Genomic DNA, 21,739 nt, shown 5'->3' on the forward strand with positions numbered 1-21,739 from the left:
GCCATTGCTTTGTTTCTGATGGTTAGTCAGACAAAACTCTTGCAAAAAGCAATCCTTTCCTTCTGACTCTCCCACCCCTGCCCTTTGAATTCAGGGCCAGGACTGGCAGCAGTACAGGTGCTGGGTTAGGGTGCTTGCAAGTGTTTCCCACTCACTGCCTCACTGGAGAACAGGACTGTGCCAATCTATTTCTCATAGGTAATGAGTGAAAATATTTGCACAATTTCATGCCAATTTAATTCTCACCCTGCAACATTAATGCAAAATCTATTGCTTTGGGGGGGGGGGGGGGGATGTTCTTTCAAAATATTTTATGTATATTCAATCCATTCCATACCTAAGGGACCCAAGAGAGGACCTGACTGAAATTCACTGCGTAGATTAGAAAAGGGAGAAATGGACTGTTAGCAACAAACATCTGCCCTTTTGGATGCTAATTCTTGGAGCACAATAAGACCTAAATGCAGTTTGTAGTTCTCGATACCACATTAAAAGAGAGCTTATAATTCAGTGTCCTGAAGACATAGGCATGTAGACCTAACTTACAACATTTAGAATAGCTGAATATGTGATCCTATGTATGTATAAAGGACCAACTGCAGTACATGTACATCCATGCTTACATCTCTACTTTCAATGGGCCATGTGCAACTGTATCTTGCCAACAGTAACTTCTTAGCCCTGAAGTAGTCCCACCAGTTACCCCAGCTTAATGGGGTTAAGTCCCACTGAATGCCAGTGAGGAGAATGCACACCATTTATCTAGTACCTGCTGTGTTTATGAAGCATTTCTCTCTGGAGCTGTCATCTACTAAACCTTTAACTTTTATTAAAAAAAGGATCAGAACTCTCTGCTTTCCTTACCTGCTGTGTTTATGAAGCATTTCTCTCTGGAGCTGTCATCTACTAAACCTTTAACTTTTATTAAAAAAAGGATCAGAACTCTCTGCTTTCCTTTCCAAATGTGGCCAGCCCAGACCTTTTATGATACACACCAGTAATCAGACCTCTTGTCCAGACAGTTTTAGTCTCAGGTTCTTAGCCTGAAGGAGTTCAAATCTGCATTTTCTGCACTATCAGCAAGCATCACAACCAGTGAGAGTATACAATAGTCTAGGTAAGGGCACCTCCACCCCTGTTTTAATAGCTGGACCACTATCAGCAAACAATACAAAATGAATGGGAGTAGAAGAAAGCAAAAAAGGAGTATGATTTTTGCCTACTTGTGGAATTTGACAGGATCTTGGCACACCTAGGTTCTTACCCTAGCCCCTGTGATTTTTTTAAACACTGTTTTACAAACTTTGTATGAAATGACTGTTGGATAAAAAAATTAATACAGAATAGATACTGGGCTTGGAGCAGAAATCATAGCACAATCCTTTTCCCCTCTCCCATGTTTCTGAATGCAGATAGCATTGCTTGTTAGGATTTTGTGTTGAACTCTCTACTCTTGCCATCTTTTACTTGATCAACACCTATGGGAACTTACATAAACTTAAACCCACTGCAGTTTAGGCAAGTGCTGCGTGGCCAGATGCTCTGAAGACAACAGTTTTAAGACACGCATGCAACATAAAACTGCAGCTACCTAGGAACTTGCAGGCCAAAAAATGAAATGTCCCATCAGTTAAAAGTCTCCACTGTCAGATAGTCACTAAGCAGAGGAGTTGTAGAAAGCAAATTTGGACTTAGTCACTTGAAATTCTACATCCAGTTTCAGGTGCCTTTAATCCTTTTTTTGATCTGGTCATAACTCTGTAATTGCAAGATGCTGAATAGCCCAAGCGAGACCTGAATAAACAGAATACCACAGTGACTCTGTGATAATAATTTTCCTTTTTATAAACCCAATTACTTAATTTTAGATTAATTTTAAAAGCAGTTCAGGGTAACAGTAGACCATTTTTTAAGATCTTATTGTACCTATTAGAAACTCTATGCACTATCCAGGCCATATCTTATACTTGAATAGTCAGTCAGCTCACAATCCAAAAATCTTTTCCTTTCCCAAAAAAGCCTGAAAACGTGTTCAGATCAGAACTGTGGTACTGGCCTGTGCCATCTTTCATGATCAGCTCTGCAAAGACTCAAAACCAATTTATGTGCTGCAACAGGTGAAATGTAAGAACACTACTAGTTTCTACAGGACTGCAGTTCTGCACTGTGAAATCATTATGCCAGTGTGCCCACCTTAGTTCAGTACAATACCTATTTTAAAATGCATTATACCATACTTGTAGCACTACAGTATCTAATAACAGTAACATCTCTCTGCCCTTCTTTGATTAATGTTCTTGAAGCCTTTGAAGATGAAAAGCGTTAAGCAATTTCAAAGAATTATTAATCTTGACAAACAGTAAGCATTTTTCTTTAAACTGTTTTATTTTGTACAGTACGCCAATTCTGGGAAACATAATGCTAAGCATTTACTGACTTTTGATTCATAATAGCCTGAAGGTGTGATTATTTCCTTCCTGCATTCCTCAATGAACTGTGCTATTTCCTTATATTTTATTCTGCAACATTTATTAGCATAAGAAAAGAACATTCCCCAACTGTATGGCATAGTGCAGTACCCAGGTTTAAAGAAAAGTAATTTTTTCCTGATCAGTTCTACTGAAAACTCAGTAATTCAAGTATGTGTGTTTCTTTTGCTAAGAGCTAAAATTATTGCAGGTATGTTTAAGGAAAGGCATAGATATATTTATAGCGTAAGGATACAGACATTTAAATTTAGCTGTAAGCAAGGTATTGTAACAAAATAAGATGGAAGTGGTATTTCCCACGGAATGCTTAAGACGAGTTTAATATTCTAATGCCAATGGTACTTTAACACTATTTTAATTACATTCCTGGTCCATGCAATTTGGTGCCTCCCTCTATGTAAAAAAAAGTAAGCCTGTGATTTGAAAGCAGTTATAACCAGACTACATACAGTTGGTTTTTTTATGTTCCTCTGTGACAGAGGAATTCCTCTATGAAATCAAGTATTTCTTCAACAGGTCATTAAAGGCCATATTCTGTAACAAACACTTGGCAAGCATTCAAATGTTAACAGGCTGATGTCCTAAATTACATCAAACAGGTGAAGAGCATCTACAACTAGATGCACAGTTTAAGATCCTCTAAAAGAATAATAAATATCTTTGAGGCTGTTAAGTGCTTAATGTGTTCCTCTTGCTTGTCTCTCAAACAAACCAAACCTGATTATAAATAATTTTGCAAAGTGGGAATGTAGAAGGTCCTATTATCCAGCTACAATTAAAAAAAAAAAAAAAAATCACAAAGGGGGCTGGTTTTAATGTGTGTACTCCATCATGATTACAAGAGTTTAGCGCTTACAAAGGTAAATTCAAACTAACAAATGAATGCATCCAGGATACAATCATGATGCAACCTGGGTGTATAGACTGGGGTAACTGCCAAACAGAAATAAAAAAATATTACTTATCTCAATTTATTCTAATTTAGAAAGTTGGGAGATCAAAGCATATTAGTTTATAAGAAGTTCCTATTGATACTGTAGGTATCATCACTTTTAATTTCTTTTACCTTTCTTTGTCTTTAACTGCTTGTTCAGCCATTAATTTTCTTAATTCCTCCAGACGTTGTAGATCTTTCTCTTCCTGTTCTTGCCACTTGAGCTGTTTCTCAGCCCAGTACTTCTTCACCTGGAGTTTGAACAAATACAGTAAACAAAATAACAATCATTCACAAGCCAAGGTAGTGAGAACAAATAAAGTAAGAAAAGTATTAACTTAAAGAAAATCCAATTTTGATCTTTTTAGAATAAAATTTGTATTTTAGAACAGTATAGCTTAAACAGCTGGATCCACACCAGCCAAGTTCATTTTGGCTGAGGTGGAGACCCTGCTGAGGAACAGGAAGAACATGTGAGTGGTCTTCATGTAAGTATGAAGCTTTTCCAAAGCTGAGTGAGAAAGAAAGGCCTCAAGCAAGATGGTGAAACCTGAGCAGGGAAGCTTATTAAGAAAGATGAGGGGTTTTGGATGCAAAACAAGGAATTGGGATTTAAAGTAAATATTGCTGAAGTGAAACTCTGAATTCTTAATTTGAATAAATTCTACAGGATTCTGTTCCTAAAACCAGGGCAGTTCTTCAAAGACAACTAGTGGAATTTGCAGCAAGGTTTTAATTCCCACCTTGGCGTGACATACGTTACAAATCATAGAATCATTTAGCTTGGAAAAGACCCTTAAAATCATAGTGTCCAACCATAAACCTAACACTGCCATGTCCACCACTAAACCACATCCCTAAGCACCACATCGACACATCTTTTAAATACCTCCAGGGATGGTGACTCAACCACATCCCTGGACAGCCTGTTCCAATGCTCGACAACCCTTTCAGTGAAGAAATTTTTCCTAATATCCAATCAAAACCTCCCCTGGCGCAACTTGAGGCCGTCTCCTCTCATCCTACCACTTGTTACCTGGGAAAAGAGACAGACCCCCACCTGGCTACAACCTCCTTTCAGGCAGTTGTAGAGGGCAATAAGGTCTCCCCTCAGCCTCCTTTTCTCCAGACTAAACAACCCCAGCTCCCTCAGCCGCTCCTCATAAGACTTGTGCTTTAGACCCTTCACCAGCTTTGTTGCCCTTCTCTGGACACGCTCCAGCAACTCACTGTCTTTCTTGCAGCGAGGGGCCCAAAACTGAACACAGTACTCGAGGTGCAGCCTCACCAGTGCCGAGTGCAGGGGAACAATCCTTTGCCTAGTCCTGCTGGTCACACTATTTCTGATACAGGCCAGGATGCCGTTGGCCACCTTGGCCACCTGGGCACACTGCTGGCTCATATTCAGCCAGCTCTTGACCAATACCTTAACGCTACCTTAAGAAGAAAACTGCTGCAGTGGTACACTTCCCAAAATTTTGAATGATGACTGGAGCTAGCCTCACAAGCCACCAACCAGCCTGGAAAGCTGATAGAGCAGGTTTTCTTAGACACAGGAACAAGAATCACCTTCTCATCTTTGAAGTGCTGACTTCAGAATGTTTTTTTAATACACTTTTAAAGAACACCTGAATCACACTGAAATTCAGGAGCATGACTCCAACACTGCATTCCTAAGCTAGCATTAGGTGAGTCCGTCCAGGTACTGGTCACAAATGCTGAAGCCACTACAACACAGGTTATGTAGGGATCTCAGGAGGTCATCTAATCCACACAGTATGATCAGGAGCAATAAAAGCATTCCCATCTAGGTAAGACATCCCTGAAATACAAATGTATTTACTTTGCTTCTGAGATAACTATTACTATTAGTTTTCACCAAGTCCCAACTGCCATAGTTGGATTGCCAGCAATACTGCTCCTAATAAGCGATCAGTAAGGTATAAAGTATAGTATCTGTAATATGGTACAAGGTCAGCAGTGACTGCAGTACAGACAACTCTCTAGCCCTTTTATTTTTCAGCTACATTTACAAGAAGCTGTTGCCTGTCACTTTCACAGAGATAAGCCTCTCTCACTTCAGGCAGCTGGCAGGGGCACAGAACTTCAAATTCCTGTCCTGTAACAGAAAAAAGCCATTCTGCTTGCAGAGCAAAATGCAGGGAACATCCTCCCGTAAATCTTGCTCCACAATCCAACAGCAGCACAGCAACACTTCCCGATGACGCTGCATGCAAATGAGGGCCCATGGCTGACATCAAGCAAGGCTTTCAGGAACCAGTGACCACAGGTCATATGAAAGCTGATGATGGCATGCAGCAACTTTCACGAAGGCCAAGAAACCATCCTCTGGGGAACAGAAAGCACAGAGCGCCATGACCAGCATGGCTGAATGAGCACCACATCCCAAATTTGAGTGCCACCGACCAAGAGGGCTCCTCCACCCCTCCTGTGACACATCAGCTCAGTGCGCAGCAGCAGTCGAAAGGCAAATTAAACGTGTCTAGTGTCAGGACGTGGTACAAAAAGAATAGGAAAACACAGAAAATACGTTTATAGTCCCACGTGCAGTTCTGATCCCTCCCTCTCTGAAAAGAACCTTTTCATATGGAAAGAGAAAAGAAACAGTAATGATCAAAGGTTCATTGTGTTCATACGAGTTTTCATACAGGCACTGAAGGAAGAGGATGGGGCTATTCAGATGGAGAAGTGACAATTTAGGGGGGATTTGATAAGAAGCCTACAAATTCATGAGTGTCACGAAGAGGCTGGATGGAGATCGATTCCGCCTCTCCAACATGAGAACTAGGAGGCTTCAGCTGACACAAGCAAGAGCCAGATTTGGAACAAAGAGAAGAGACGGCTCTCCACGCAGCGGGTGGAAGGCTGGTGGAGCTCCTTGCTGATGGATGCAGGAAGTTCACACGTGTTTCAGGAAAGACCAGGCAACTGCCCAAAGAGAGAGCCCCTGGGGAGAGGTTACTAAATTGACAAACCACATCAACATCAGGGAACAGCTGGAGACAGGGAAAGTAGCCAGGAGGGAGGGAGGGAAATTACCGTGTGTGTTTCCTCTATTGTTACAGCCACTGCTGGAGTCAAGAGGAAGGGCTGGGTGGGCTACCAGCCGGTGCCAGCACAGCCCTTCTCCCCACTGCCCGTGGGACCTCAGCTGCTTACTGCAAAGCTCAGTGCTAGGGCTAACTTCAGCTCATGGCTTGGTGAAAACCATGCATTCTTTGGAAGACTAACAGCAACACAAAATGTATGCAAATGATGACTGTTAATATAGAATAGAAAAAAAAACAAAGAGAGGGAGAAGACACATAAAATCACAACTAAGATTTTTTTAATAAGCACTAATAAACAAATTATATATTAGGACAAAAAGCCCTTTAGTTTACCTAATTTCAGCAACTAATTTTCAGGAAGGTTCAGACATCTGTAGATAGGAACCTGTGTATGAACATAAGTTCAAAGACAGAGAAATGTATTCAGGGCACTACACTCCTTCTTATTATGTTAATAATATAAAACAGTTCAACCTATGTAACGTGACTGGATATGATCATAATTCCTCAACTTAGTCTATGAAAGATATCAATGATGCTTATTGGCAACATGATGCTCCAGCCATTTCTTGTATCCTTTTGCCTGTGGAAAACCCCAGCACACCTCAGTATAAGACCTCCCACATTTCCTGATCTTGCAGCCTCTTGCCCTTACTGAAGCTAAGCTGACCTATCCTGCCAGTTCCAGTTATTAATACATAATAATAACAACAACACACAATAATACAACCCATATTCCATGCCATCTCCAACAGGTATCATATATTCTCTTTTCTGCATTATACTAAGTATTCTGCTATCCCAACAAGAAGAGTTAGGATGGCATGGTAGATCTACAAGGGTTAGTGCTCTTGCAATTTCTCTTTGTTGTACTTCTCACTCTTTCGTTTCCACTTTTTTTTTCTTCCATTCCACATGCAGGTACCAGAAGAGAAAGACAAGCTGGAACACAGAAATAATGACATACCCTGATGTACTTCCAAATCAGAAACCAAAGGAATAGCCAGAGAATGGCATGGTGCTTCATACCACCTGAGGGCTGACTGAGAAACCCGTTAATTTCTTAGACCTAACAGACTTCTTGGCAATTGCTAAGACAAACAGAAAGAGAAAAGCTACAAAATTCACTAAAAATTACTGCTTCTAGCAAAACAAAGATAGTGTTTACCTTGAAAAGCAAGACTGAGTTTTTGAAAAGACTGTTTATGATGACAGAAGCATATGACGATGTTGTCACTTGTAATTCATTGACAAAACAGCATTATGTTTCTAAAATTTAAAATACAGCTGGGAAAACAGAGAATAGAAGCTTTAGGAAAAAGATGCAAAAACCTAAGAAAATCTTAAGAATTTTAATAATCTAAGAAAACGTTAATTATAAAATTACTTACAAAAGCAATTGAAATTATAGGTCAATAATCTGTTGATTTTACAATTAAATGCATAAAGTTCCTGTGAAGGTCTGGGACCTTATCCTACCTCCCAAAACATAGGTAATTTCTTACAATGAGATTTACTTATGGAATCATCTCACATAGGAAAAGCTTCATAAAATGGCAATAAAAATAACTTCTGTATCACCCACTGAACTATATTGAATTTAAGCCTCTTTTGGAGATTTCAGTTGAAATGGCAGTCAAAATACCATTCTCTTTATGTGATTGTGCAGAAAAACCGTTTAACTATCATCATTCATAACAAAACAGGTCTTCCAAACAGTGTTTATATTTCAGAATTCCCAACCTATAAGCCAATCATTTCTTTATATAGGCCATTTTTTACACATGAAGGACATGAAAATAAGGATTAGAGCTATAACTGTATGTATTAGAATGCTTTTATTTAATATTGTTTGGAATACTTATAATTATGAAACAAAACTCTCTCTTCTGCAATTATTATCTTTCTGTATTCCACACTGCCTGAAGGCTTTCTCATAAACTCTAATTAGGGACCAGTTTCTGAAATTCCATATTTAAATATACAGGGAAAAAACTGATCGGCAGTCCAATAGAGCAAATGTAGCATTGGTATTTAAGATTTAATGTCATTTTACCTATTCTCAGGTTTGGAAGAACTTGACATACCCTGCCTAGGTTACAAACTAGGTAGAGTATGGGCATTTATTTTACATATTATTCTTGCTGCCACAGAACATTCACCAGAAAAGCAGCTGCAGTATAAGGTTAGCAGCCCTTTTTAAGGTTCTAAGATGTAATATACTCAAATGAAACATATGACCATTGACCTCAAACAGCTGCTACTCCATCTGTGCATAGACAGAGGACTGTTCTATGTAGACATTACACATAGGCCAGAGAAAAGCAGAAAGTTTGCACAACCAAAATATTTACACATAAAATGAACATTGCTGGTGGTTAGGTCAACACAGCCTCACCAAGCCTCTTCCTTCCTTGTGGTTTCAGAGCCACCTGCCACTATAAACACAGTGTGAGTAAAGACAAATAAGCAGAACAAGCTGTAACAAAAAGAAAAGCAGCAGCGAAGTTTCTCATAACCTAAGCAGCAAACTGTCATTAAATATGGGTTGCCCCTCTCTCTCTACCTCTGTTTCCAGTGCTGGTGGAGAAACCACAAAATCTCACAATCACATGCTCCAACTAGAACAACTTAAACATCATCCATACCAGTCAAAATTTCATCACATCTCACCCTTAAAACTCTTACATAGAAGGTGAGTGCAGACACCAAATGTAGAAGTTCTGCCTTAATTTGTTATTTTATAAATTTAAATCCACCATGTAAGAACAGTAACAACATATCAACCAAGAACAAATACCAGGAAACATATGTCAGTGTGAACAAACAAACAAACAAACAAAAAAAACCCCCAAAACCCATATACAATAAAGTTTTGTAACACAATGCTCATACATATACTCTTGAAAAATTCCTGTGTCTTTTTATAGAGATTTAAGTCTGAAAAGTTCACCAACAATATCTACAATAAGCCAATTAAAGGTAAAGGTAAAGCCAATACTGATTTAAACTGAGCCAGGATTTCTCTGAAAGTCCATGGTTTGCAAACACGTAAATATGGCTTTCTCAACTTTTGAACCCGAAATGACAGTCTCAAATATTAGAGATAAATTAAAGGATAAATGAAACAAATTGAAATAAGGATAAAAACATAAGTTACCTGATTGTACCTCATAACTGAGCAGGAGATTGGACTAGAAACCTATTAAGCTCCCTTTCAATCTGAACTTTTCTGATTCTTATGAAAAGTGAGAGTATTCTGTATGTTTTGAAGGAAAGAGAAACATCTCTTGAAACTGACTTTTGGACAATTATTTGCACTTTTGCTAACTAAAGGATTTAGCATAGTTTAACAGAAAGATTGTGCTCTGCCAAGAATGTATATTTCACCTTTAAGATAAATTGCAAAAAAAGAATAAAATCAGGTGACCAGTGTAAGTAGAGACTTCTTCAGCTAGAGAAGAAACTGGATACATGCAATATGCAAACACAGTCATGACCAAGAAGAATAAACTCACAAAATAAAATCGATTTGAAATTTGGCAGCTGTTCAAATGGTGGCTCTGGGGACTTGCAGCAATGAGAAATAATGAGGAGATAACCGTCTCTATCTAGAGACAAGAAGGCTTCAGCAGCTTCACCTTCTTTTCTCCAGGTAGCACTTTCAGTCAAGTGCTTCTCTGCAGAATTGTTGATATAACCAAATTCAATGGTTATGCAAACTACCACCAGGAATACGATAAGCCGCAAGAGCTTCTGCTCTTGACCTGTTTGACATGGCATGAAGACATATTTCTTTGGACAAAGCAAGGAAAAGATATTCGAGTGCTATAAAAAAAAAAAGATAGGGAAATTCCAACTAGTGTAGGACTTTATTTTCATTCTGCTGCTAAGGCAGTCAGTTTCACCCTCCTGCAAGTCATTTATTTTGCTCTGCTATAATTTCTTTTCTGCTTTTAGTAAGTGTTGTAAATTGTTGTAGTAAAAACTTAATCAAATTGCTGTAAGTATGGATGTTTTGTGTTTGGTTTTTTCCCTGCAAGGAATATCACTGCAATAGGCACCGCTACCAACGTGAGAATCCATCAAATTCCAGGGTGTCTAACTGGCTACGTTGTAGGTGCAGCAGTAAACATTTGCTCCCCGTAAGCTATGTTACACAGAAATGGGGCAGATAAATAAAGACATGGCGGCAAAATCTAAAGAGAAAACATGTTAACATATATAAAGATTTTGTTTTCTTCCTTTTTTTGCACAAGCTTTCTGTAGTGTGATACATACTGATGTCACTAAAGCCTTCATATGCGTCATGAAAATACTCTATTTGGAACAGTTTAGCCTTGTTTTCTTAACTCTGCTTCTAACTGGCATAAGAGCACAGCTTTTAGTGCTTTTAGAGCGCTTTTAGATTGCAGCTTCTTGCAAACATGTTAGCATGAGTAGTTCCATAAGAGTAAAAGAGACTATTTACTCATGAGCATTTGAAAGACAAAGCAGTAAGAATCTATGGCGTTTTCTGACTTATTTTTTCCAGAAATAATTATGCAGTCTTAACAAATACGCCACAGGTGAGCTGGACTCTAAGCACACCAGATTTCAGTGTAACAAATAATCAGAAAAAGAGGTAGAGTTCTAATAAAACAATCTCCTGGACTTTTGCCATATCATTTAAATAAAAAGGTCAAGACAAATACATACGTGACAGCTTGATTTTCCAAAAGCATTACATTCACTATAGTGGATTTCTGATTTTCTATTAAGTTGAAGTTTAGACTTAGGCATCAAAGTTATTTCCCAAGTAGTCACCACATCAGTACTTAGAACAATGTAACATGGAATTCTGATATCCTGAAACAGTTAATATTACCACTGTGCTTCAGGCCCACTTTTAAGGTCCTTGTGCTGCAAAGTGCAGTGTTCTATCCTGCAGACAATATATTGTAAGGCTCATTTGCTGCATTGCAGCATACTTAACTGCAGCATTGGAACCTTTCATAGTCTTTGCCACATTGCTAAAAAGCACAAATTTGTAAGAGTTAGAAATTCAGTAGGGCCTCTGCACTGATTTTTTTGTGACAGAGATAGTCACATACACTTATTTGTGTATGCTTTTTTTTTTTTTTTTAAACATAATGAAGTAACATAACTGGTGTGTAAGAGCAGGCAGCTTTAAAGCTAAAATGGACAGTAGCAAAACTCAACTAACCATTCACTCATCTCTATACTAATACTTAATACTTTACAAGAATACAAGGTAGTGAGATCAGTTAAAGATTTTAAAGGCAATTGTACACATTAACATATGCAAAAACGTGTAACAGTTTCTCATACTTTCTCTTTCTCCTGAGCTCTACGAATCATTTCCTGTTCTTTCTGTAGCCTTTCTTTCTCATCTTCCTTTTCTTTTCTTCTGGCAGCTACAGCAGCTTCTAGTTTAGCAGCCTCTTCCTGCTGTGCTTTCCACTGTAGAACCTGGAAGAAACAGTTGAAAAGGCAGTCCTGCAGCAGACTTGTGTAATACTGTGATCCTGCCAAACAGACTGGGAAGGAAACCCATGTAATCCATTTACAAGATAAGATTATAATCTTATCAGCAACACATAATCATTTAGTAAGCACCACCTTTCCACACGTTCGCGTGCAATTCACAATGGACTGGCATAATATGCAATAAAATCACATATGAAAAGATTTTAGGCAAAATTGCCAAAACCACCTCAGTAACATCAGATCTTAAATTCCCCTTCACTGCTTAGACTTTCAATAACATGTAAATTTCTTAATGAACCTATGAACAAATGGAGACCAATGCTAACAGACCAGAGTCCGCTCGCATCCTTCAACTCAGGTATTTCTGTAACAGCACTTTGCTTCCAACCAGGACTCTGTGGAAATCAACGGACTCCAGTGACAGAGACTTCACCTTTTGTCAGCTTTCAAACTGTGCAAAATTAGTCTAGGATCCCTGCCACCCGCTCAAAGGTTATGACCGGTGCCTATAATGGTCTTGTACACCTGACATCCCGCTCTTCTGTGGGAAGAGAGACATCGGCTGCAGCTCAGCTGCCCGGCAGCTTTCCAGACCGCTGGATAAGTGGGTGCAGAAGCAGGACAGGACCAGCTCCACCGCAGCTCTCCTTACAGGGCCTGCCACACTTCGTAACAAAAAGTGTCAGGGACGGGATAGATCACTTAGCTCAACATGCCAAGAATCCATTCTTGGCATATTCCTGACACACTGTATTGATTAAACAAGACAACAAGTCCTCAGTAACTGGCAATGGGTAGGGACTTATTTTCAGTGTTCTCAAGCACACTGTTCTCAGTCAGCGTGGATCCCCAATTTATGTCGGTGTTGTCAAGAGCAGTTGTATGCTCATCTGTTTCATGCTGGTTTCAATAGGATTAACAATGTCTCCTTTTTGTTGGCTTGCCAGCTCTTTTTGCAATAGATTTGTCAAGTGCTAATAAAACTCTGTATTCCTCACAGGAACAAGCATTTCAGCCATTTTTCATCTGGTTTTCTATACTACAGTTAGTAATTTAATACTAAGAATTAAAGTATTTTAATATACATTTTTTCCACCTTTACTGCATTTCACTAGCTATGTGCACAGACTATTAATTCTTCTGTTCTGTGCTTGTGAAAGATTTTTGTTCAGAAATCCAGTGCTCCCCATGGTCTGAGGTTCTCAGTGAGTTGCATCTGAGTGATGCCGAGTTTGCCCTGCTTCTTTGCTTAAATAACAACTATATTTTGTTCTTTGCAAAGTGTCCCAATAGACTAAATACTGCTGTGACTTTTCATGTAGTGCAGGCAAAGTAATAACATGAAAATAACATGAAATTTTACAGTGGTTGTAAAATTAAACTCTCTCTTTATTAAAAGATTTAAAGGTAGCTTGTTAAAAAGATACTCTGCCTGTAATGAATGCCACAGATTAACCAACAGTTACTTTTGTCTCCTGCAACCTGAGTTTATCTTTAAAAGTTCAATGCAGTTTGCTACCATACCCAAGCATTAACTGGTGTGCTTTCATGTTTTAATAAAAACTGAGTTTCAGGGTTCTTCAAGCAACTTTCATTTATGCTGTTATTCTCTCAGAGTACATACAACTTTTCCCAGCTTCAACTCCATCCTTAAAGTTAAGAATTATGATTTAGCTGAGCATTAAACTCTTTAACCTCTTTTCTTCCATTTTTGTAACTAATTCTCACTAGAGGCCTGTTCATAATGGTGTTTCACCTTCTGAAATCTCCTTTCTAGGAGAGGAAAAAAAAAAAAAAGCTAGGAAACAGCCATCTTCACCAATTAGATGTTTTACAGGAAGAGAGCAAAGGCCTGAGTCAAAAATTATCCTTGCGACTAGGAAAATGTAGGCAGCTAGGAGAAAAAAGGCACAAGATGCTGAAAACCCAAGGCTCTCAACTTCCCTCCCTCTCCCCCTTATTTGAAAAACACTACTAATTATTTTATGGGGCAGTGGGGTGGAAACAGGGATAAGTTTGTACATGCCAGCAAGTATTAATGGCACTGAATAAGTGTCAAAAAATGTAGTGGGATGGTTTGCAAGGAGGGAACATAAACGTGTGCACATGGAAACTGCAGGTGGGCATGGATACTTGAAAATATGCAAAAGGGATCAATTAGGATACATACATGCAAGCTGCACTTGTCCATATGTATTTGAGTGTGCAGTAATGTAATGGCAGACAGCATAGAAACAGCTATTTTTCTTTTAGCTATTCTTACAAAATTATTTCAAACTGGAATTCAAACTTGTACACTATAGAAAGAAAAATTAAAAATGTTACGCAGTGTTCTGTAGCACAGATGTTACTCTTCATACATGACTTTTCTCCTCAGAATTTTGAAAATGTTCCCTTAACAGGATCTCATGTATATAATAATAATAATAATAATAATAATAATAATAATAATAATAATAATAATAATAATAATAATAATAATAATAATAATAATAATATATTTCATAAGCTTCTTTGGCAGTGGTAAAACTATCCTTTCATTCCTAAAAAGAAAAAAGCACAACCCCTCCACCCCCCCCAAATCCTTTAACCTGCCAGTCATAGGTATGTTAAGTTTCTATAAGAACCGGGGAGAACATTGAGCCCTTGTGGGACACTCAGAACACTTTTTCTCCCCCCACCCTCCAATTTTCCATTAATTAGAAGTGACATATTAACGTAAATAACCCTGAGACATAAGTACTGTAATATAAATAGCTCTAAGCATCTGCATTAAATAATTTAATTTTTTCAGAAAAGAAAACTAAGTATGACTGGTCCCACTTGAATATATACTGCATATAAATAATTTACCTTAATTTCCTCAAAACAGGTTATTAAAAGAAGTACTGGGCAAAAGTTTTTGCTAAGTAGTAGGTTTCCCCTCCAGTAATATCATGCTTTTGGTCATCCCAAATACATCCCAAGCAGTATGTTCCAAATAATTTCCAAATTTTTATTTAATGACTTGATTAATCAAGACTGCCATATCACAGCATAAATACCTTGAGCCCCCTTACCCCGGCTGTGGGAGATCCACATTCAATTCTTTATTCTGTAAAAAGGAATATGAAACCATGTTTACAGTTAAAATTATTCCAGGTTGCAGAAAACAGAATCAGAGCAGTTGAGGTTGGAAGGGACCTCTCAAGACCGTCTAAGACCACCCCCCCTGCTCAAGCAGGGTCAGCTACAGGCGGTTGGTTACCTAGGACCATGTCGAATTTAAGTTTAAATGTCTCCAAAGGGTGGAGGCTGCACAACCTCTCTGGCCAACATGTTCATCCACCCCCTCAGTAGAAAATTGATGGATGGAATGGAATTTCAAGTGTTTCAGTTTGTGCCCGTTGCTTCTTGGCCTGTCACTGGGCACCTCTAAAAGAGCCCAGCTCCACCCTCTTTGCACCCTCCCTTCAGGTATTTTTCTACATTGACAAGATCCCCCTGATCCTCCTCTTCTCCAGGCTGAACAGTCCCAACTCTCTCAGCCTTTCCTCACAGGAGAGGTGCTCCAGACCCTTCATCTTAATGGTCCTTCACTGGACTAGCTCCAGTAAGAAAAGAAATAATGAAACACTTTTTGAGGCAGGGACCTGTATCCAGCTGTCCTCAAAATTAAAAAAAACATCCTCATTTCTAGACTAGCTTGAACCAGGGTCTTCTCACTCCCTGACACTGTAGCTGTTCCACTTGAAAACCACCAAGAAGCAGAAGAGCGTCTCTCTTCCAGTGTCCAGACATCCACTTGGGGATGTCTTCTCTGCTGTTTATTTAATGTCAAAGAATTACTCTGGTGTAGAGAGGAACACATTTTCCTATAGTTCAGTCCTCACATCATTCTCCCATATCAGTTCCCATACTCAGCTCTGGGACTCAAGTCTTTCTCTCCTATCATCTGAGATCTTATTTCCGTAACTTTGTTCATAAGTTAAAAAAATCAAGTCGATGAGCAGACGCTCTAAGATTTAAGCAAGCTCCAAGAAAAAGAATCAGGCATTTGGCTATGGATTTAGGCGTAACAGAAATGCATTTTCTTGAGGAATATGCAAAGCAAGGATTCTTGTGATGTAGTTCAGCGTAGGGGCACTACCAAAAAGGCAGGAAAGAGGCAGGTAAGAGGATCTAAGAAGCTTTCTTGGGAGAGTTGTCTGAACTCTCCCAAGTTCTGAAAAGAGCCACTGAAGTAGTGAGGAACAGCCAAGTATAAGGAGCAAGATGTGTTCAAGACCTTTATTGCAGGGTTTTCTATAGTTCTAACACTGATAACAAATGCAGCCTACATGGGGTCTGAACAGCTTGCTGAGCTTGGCAAGAATGAAAATGGATAAATGAGGACTTAAAGAAAAAATAGCTACATAGCAGAGGTTTATTAGATGGATACTACAGAGGAAGCCAGCGGGTTTGGGCCTGTCTCATGTGGAGGGAATGACAAATTGATTGGTTCTAAGCCATACAAGAGTAAGAATACCATCAAGTGGGCAAAGAAATCCATAGCAGCTCTGCACGCTAAAACAAGCAAGTTCCAAGGGAAGTGTCAGCAGAAGAACGTGTATCACTCTTAATGAAAACAGCCAATTATAATTTCAAACCATCCATCGAAACAGAAACATGGAACAACAATAAAAACAGAACAAGGATAACATGAGAAGACCATACTAGCAGCTAAGAGACTTCTAGAGGGAAGGTGTCAATTTTCATAAGGCCCTATTTTCTGGAGCTTAGCTGTAATACCTGATTGAAACCTCCCCCACACTGCGAAACTTGTAACACAAGGTCTTTGTCTAAATAGAAATTTTTCTTTAGCAATTTTGACAGCAGTCTGCTCATACATTTTAGCAGTTTAAGAATCTAAAATAAAATGCTAAATTGTTTCTGTTACCCTTCACTTGCTACACTAATAAACTTAAAAAGGACTGTTTTGAAAATGAATGTGGAAGAACATGCAATCATTTCTACCTCTCTTGTGAAACAGACTGAAGCAAAAACATACATCAAGCTTTAAAATCTAACAATAAACAAAAAATGAATGAAATCTGCTAAAAGTCTACTCAGATTGGAGCTAGAATAAACTGCAGAAGCATTCAAAGGAACTTTAAACTTCTCTAATAACATCATTGAGATTTCTGAACTGGAATGAGGTAACAGTCAAACTATGTAACAAAAAAATTGCTTTTTTTAAGCTTGTATTTTCCTATATCCTGCTTCACACTCCTTTCAAACTTTCTTCAATAATAAGATATATGCCATTGTAAGTGGGCTTATGACATGATGCAGCTTCAGTTTCCTCCAAGTCTGAGAACACTCCTGATCCTCTACTGGTCTTTTCCAGATATTACTTTACCTATTATCCAGGGATCTTTTTCAGTTGTTTGATTGCAGCCATAAGTTAGCATGGTGAGTCCATTAAATTGGTATCAATAAAAGCTGCAGGGAATTGATACTTCAGGGGAACTACTGACTGGAAATGGATGTTGAGAACAGAATTGGCCCAGCAGAGAGTCTCTCAAAATGACAACTGATTGAAGGAAAGGAAACAATAAAGCAGTAAGCAGAAACAGATACTAACCTAGTCTAAAATCACCTCAAGCCTCATTATTCATTCATTTTGATTAGCAGTTTTTTGCATTTCATATGCTACACTCCAGTCTCATGACAGGACATAATCACTTTCCCTAGTTATTTTCACATAGCTCTTCTGTTAAAGCCTTTTGACTCGAGTCAGAAATCAATACTGGGGCACAACCTAGATTTTCAACAGGTTTCAGACAAACAAGTGAGCATTACTAAGCATCAAATATATAACTTCACTGAGCTGACAAAACATTAATCATGCAGTGAGGTTCCCCAGACAAAACTGATATGCCAATAATTCAGTGCATATCTCCACTACCTTCTACAATGCTATCTACACTGCCCTAAATCACTACTAAACACACCTATTTACTCAGTGGGTCGAATCTGCTTTCCATTTTTATCTAGTTAGGTTTTTTTAATGCATGAGCCCATTGTCAATCAAGAAAACGGGTAGTAACAATGACAGAAGGAAGGGAAGTTTCATTGTATTATGTTTTCCCACAATACCTGTTTATTCTTTTGTGTAGGCAGCATATGAAGTTAGTCTACATCATCCCAGGCCCTCCCATGTTTATCTAATCCATGCCTTTTCATTAAGGCAAAAGAAGAGTCACTTCCTTTAAAAAATGAATCCTAACTGCAACAAAAAAGGAAAAACTGGTAAAAATCAGAAAAGAACTGTTTGCAAAATATTTATAAAATGTGATTCAGTAGGTTGGCATTTTGCCACGTCTTCCCCACATGAAGAATTAAAGTGATATAGGATAAAATGTTCGTAACAGAGCTGAGCTAAATTAAAGTGTTTTATTATGTAAGAAATACCAAAAATTAGGAATTAAACAGCTGATTCAAATGTCAATATATTTCACTTTTTAAACCACATTCGAACATTAATACATCTCTCTGCTAGAGAGTAGTTCTAGTCCCACAACCTCAACTTATTTAGTGAGCCAGCCTGCCTACAAAGGGGAACTTCTCATGGGAGTACCATCCACAGAAGATGGCAGGGGCCAGAATGAAAAGATTCCCAAACCAGTCCCCTGTCCATATTGTCACAGGTTCAAAAATTAGGAGCTAGACTATCTTAACTCATGATAACAAAGGATAGAGTGGGCTGCCTCTTACAGAAACCCAGCCTGCATCTGTATCTACCTTGCAAACTACACTTTACTGGGAGTTTGTACAACACATGGCACTGCAGGACCCTAACCCTACCTGAGAGCCTCTGGGCAGTGCTGCAGAACAAACAACAACAACAAAGGGCAGGCAGTGAAATGGAGCATAATTGTTGAGGAATCTCTGTGGTATGCATTTCCATACTTTTAATATTTTGCTGTTTAAAAGTGACTACCTGATGCTGAATTTCCAACATTCCTACAATTTAAGCTTTTCAAGAAAACCCGCTGTATTCATCAGGTTTTTCCTCCAGAGGTAGTACTGTGCAGATCTGAAGACCAAAAAAAAATCCCAAACAATAATTCTGATTCACTAAGGCAGTAATCTGGGACAAAAATGCAGGAAAAAAAAAAAGTGTTCTTGATTGCATTCTTTCATTCCTATGAGTGCAAAATCAGAAGGGTAGAGTTTACTGTTTCAATAGTAAATGTTCCATTTAAATATTTAAAAAATCCTAGTAGTTAAACTAATATTGAAAATACACTAAAAACTGGATCCCCTATTGCCTGTTTCACAAAGAAGCTTACATTTTAGCAGTATAAGCACTGCCAACATTAAGTTCTGAAAGTTTTTAATTACAACCCGCATTTCAAGCACATTTCACAGTTCATGTATTACTAGAGGAGCTTTTGCCAAGTGAGTTACGAAATTGCTGTGCTGAACAGAATGCGTACATACCGATTTTCAGTTCATTATTTCAATATTGCATATTACAATAATGTAAAGTACACTACAAGCTAATTAAAGTAATAAATTAGTTCTTTCACTCTAACATCTGAATAGTAATAATGTATTTACCATGTACGTAATGCTAGAGATACATCTCTTTTAATGACAAAACAATTTTTGAGATACTTTCCTTGGGAATTCCCATTAAATTAGCACATGGCAACACAGCACCATGTAAGGTTTTCTCTTTAAGCAACACTGACTTACATTATAAACAGATCTTGAAGCTGCCTAGGGTGACACAAGACAGTTGGCATCGAGCTCCTTCTAGCAGCTAAGCTGCATAGCTACGTAAATAGGAACACAGGACAACTGACTGGCATAGAGAGGGTCTGCACGGTAAAGGTCACACGAGGAGTAAAACTAGCCTTTGAAAACTGAGGCAAAAATACACTACAAACCAAAAGAACATAAAATGACCGGGAGGAAGAGTGTCACAAAATGACTACACAGAGCTCCAGATCGGTATTCTCACAGGCTACAGTGTGCTACACGGATATAATAAGCTGCTAGAATTCTAATTCTAAGCAAAAATTCCCAGTAATCGTGTGATAAAGTCAGTACTGTTTGTCATAACTAAAGGCATAAAAAGAAAAATCCTCTGATATCCCCACCCTGATTCTCTCTATCTCACTCTTTCAACCTCATAAAATGACCCAATCCCAATACACTTTCAGAATCTCCCAGAGCTTTATTAATCTCTGAAACATTTCTGCACACCTTATTTTTATTATGGTTTGCAGTTCTTTTTCCTTCTTCAAACTGTTCACAACTGATTCTAAGAATGCCTGGGAAAAAAACATTTTAGAGGGTCTCTTCAAGAAAACTTCACAAAAGTACCACAAAATTTGAATGAGTAAGGTGAGGAAGTATGCAACAGAATACTATTCCAGCACTGGTGAAAGAACCAGCATTTTCATGGTGGCATCACCATGCAACTGAAAGCAATAGCAGCTGCAGCAATCTGGGTTGCACAGTCAGAAATGTTGAAGTGTGATTACAAGATGACTAGAGATTCAGATAGTATTTAAAGGAATTCAATATAAAAAAAATCCTAAGCATAAACCAAGGAATCACAGAATGCATCCAGATACATTTGTCCCACAGTTCTCCCTGGTGGTTCTGCAAAGTGGGTAGGAAATCCTAACAAGTAACAGCCATGAAGTGTTATTTCATGTTTCACAGTTGGGACAGCACAGACTACCTGAGGTTAGTGTTATATTGCATGTCATCTGTGCTAAAAATTGGTGTAAGTAGCAATAAAATTCCTATTGTGTGGCCAAGCTCCATGTTAGGCTACTGAAGGTACCCTTGAAAACAGAGAACAAGTTCAGCAGCTTTTCTTGTCCAGATAGAACCCAAGTAGTCATTCAGAACCTTGAAATAAGCTCTGGAAAGGATGAGCGCCAAATTACATGGGAAGCCGCATCTGCTCCCTTTCCATGGGATTATTCAGGCTAGAGTCCTGCAGGTCATCTAAGGCTTTCCTACAGCTACTTACACTGTGCTCATATGAAGCTCAAAAGAAAGAGGAAGCTTGGAATTAGCAGAGTCAAAAAGCATAGCAAGAAATGTCCACAGTTCAGATAACCAAACTGATCTACTTCTGTTGCTAGGACTAGCTCCTGTCCTTTCTTACCCTCCTTCCCAACTTCACTGCATCATCGTCATCTTCTCTGCCCAGCTTTTCTGCCCTGTTTCTTGCTGAATATGCAATTGAGTTATCCCATTTACGGTATGTCAGAGAGACCTCTTCATTTTTCCAGATAGAAGCCACAAGGCACAGAGGGGGAAAAAGTGCCTCTTAATTGCAAGTTTGGATTCAAACTACGTCAACCATAACATTTTTCCTTCACATTTTTAAGATAAGGACTGCAGCCTCAGAACAAGTTGGTGACCTAAGGAATTCTGTTTACAGAGAAAAGGCTGCTTTAGAACTATGCATTTCTAGTGTGTCCTGAAAAACAATATTAAGCAAAACAGATGTAAAAGGTGATTAAGTGATAAAAAGTTATAGGCTAAAGGAATTACAAGATTGCAACATCAGGTCTTCAGTAAGGATATTCTTCTCAGTTCAGTTCCTAATGGACACATCATCCAATCAATGAAGATGATTTAATAAATTTGGCAAGCTTCTTATTTCCCCACACAAGAGAAGGTCATTACTTTTTATCTACTATAGAACTGGCCAAAGAGCACAGTCAAACCGAGATCACTAGAAGATTAACATGGAAAAC

General features: G+C 38.5%; 1 protein-coding gene across 5 annotated transcripts in view; it reads right to left on the reverse strand.

Moving 5' to 3' along the window:
- Positions 1 to 21,739, reverse strand: part of CCDC148 (coiled-coil domain containing 148) — a 90,094-nt gene that overhangs the window by 16,177 nt on the left and 52,178 nt on the right. For 4 of the 5 annotated variants that reach the window (XM_030017158.2, XM_030017157.2, XM_030017155.2 and 1 more), the window contains exons 11-12: positions 11,826 to 11,966; positions 3,556 to 3,674 (exon numbers count right to left, since the gene is read on the reverse strand). In XM_030017158.2, the coding sequence (XP_029873018.1) occupies positions 3,556 to 3,674; positions 11,826 to 11,966 (260 nt within the window). The remainder of the gene's footprint in view (positions 1 to 3,555; positions 3,675 to 11,825; positions 11,967 to 21,739) is intronic. The other variant, XM_030017159.2, reaches the window with a different exon arrangement.

This window comes from Aquila chrysaetos, chromosome 6 (genome assembly GCF_900496995.4).
Source record: "Aquila chrysaetos chrysaetos chromosome 6, bAquChr1.4, whole genome shotgun sequence".
In the NCBI taxonomy this organism is placed as follows: domain Eukaryota; kingdom Metazoa; phylum Chordata; class Aves; order Accipitriformes; family Accipitridae; genus Aquila; species Aquila chrysaetos.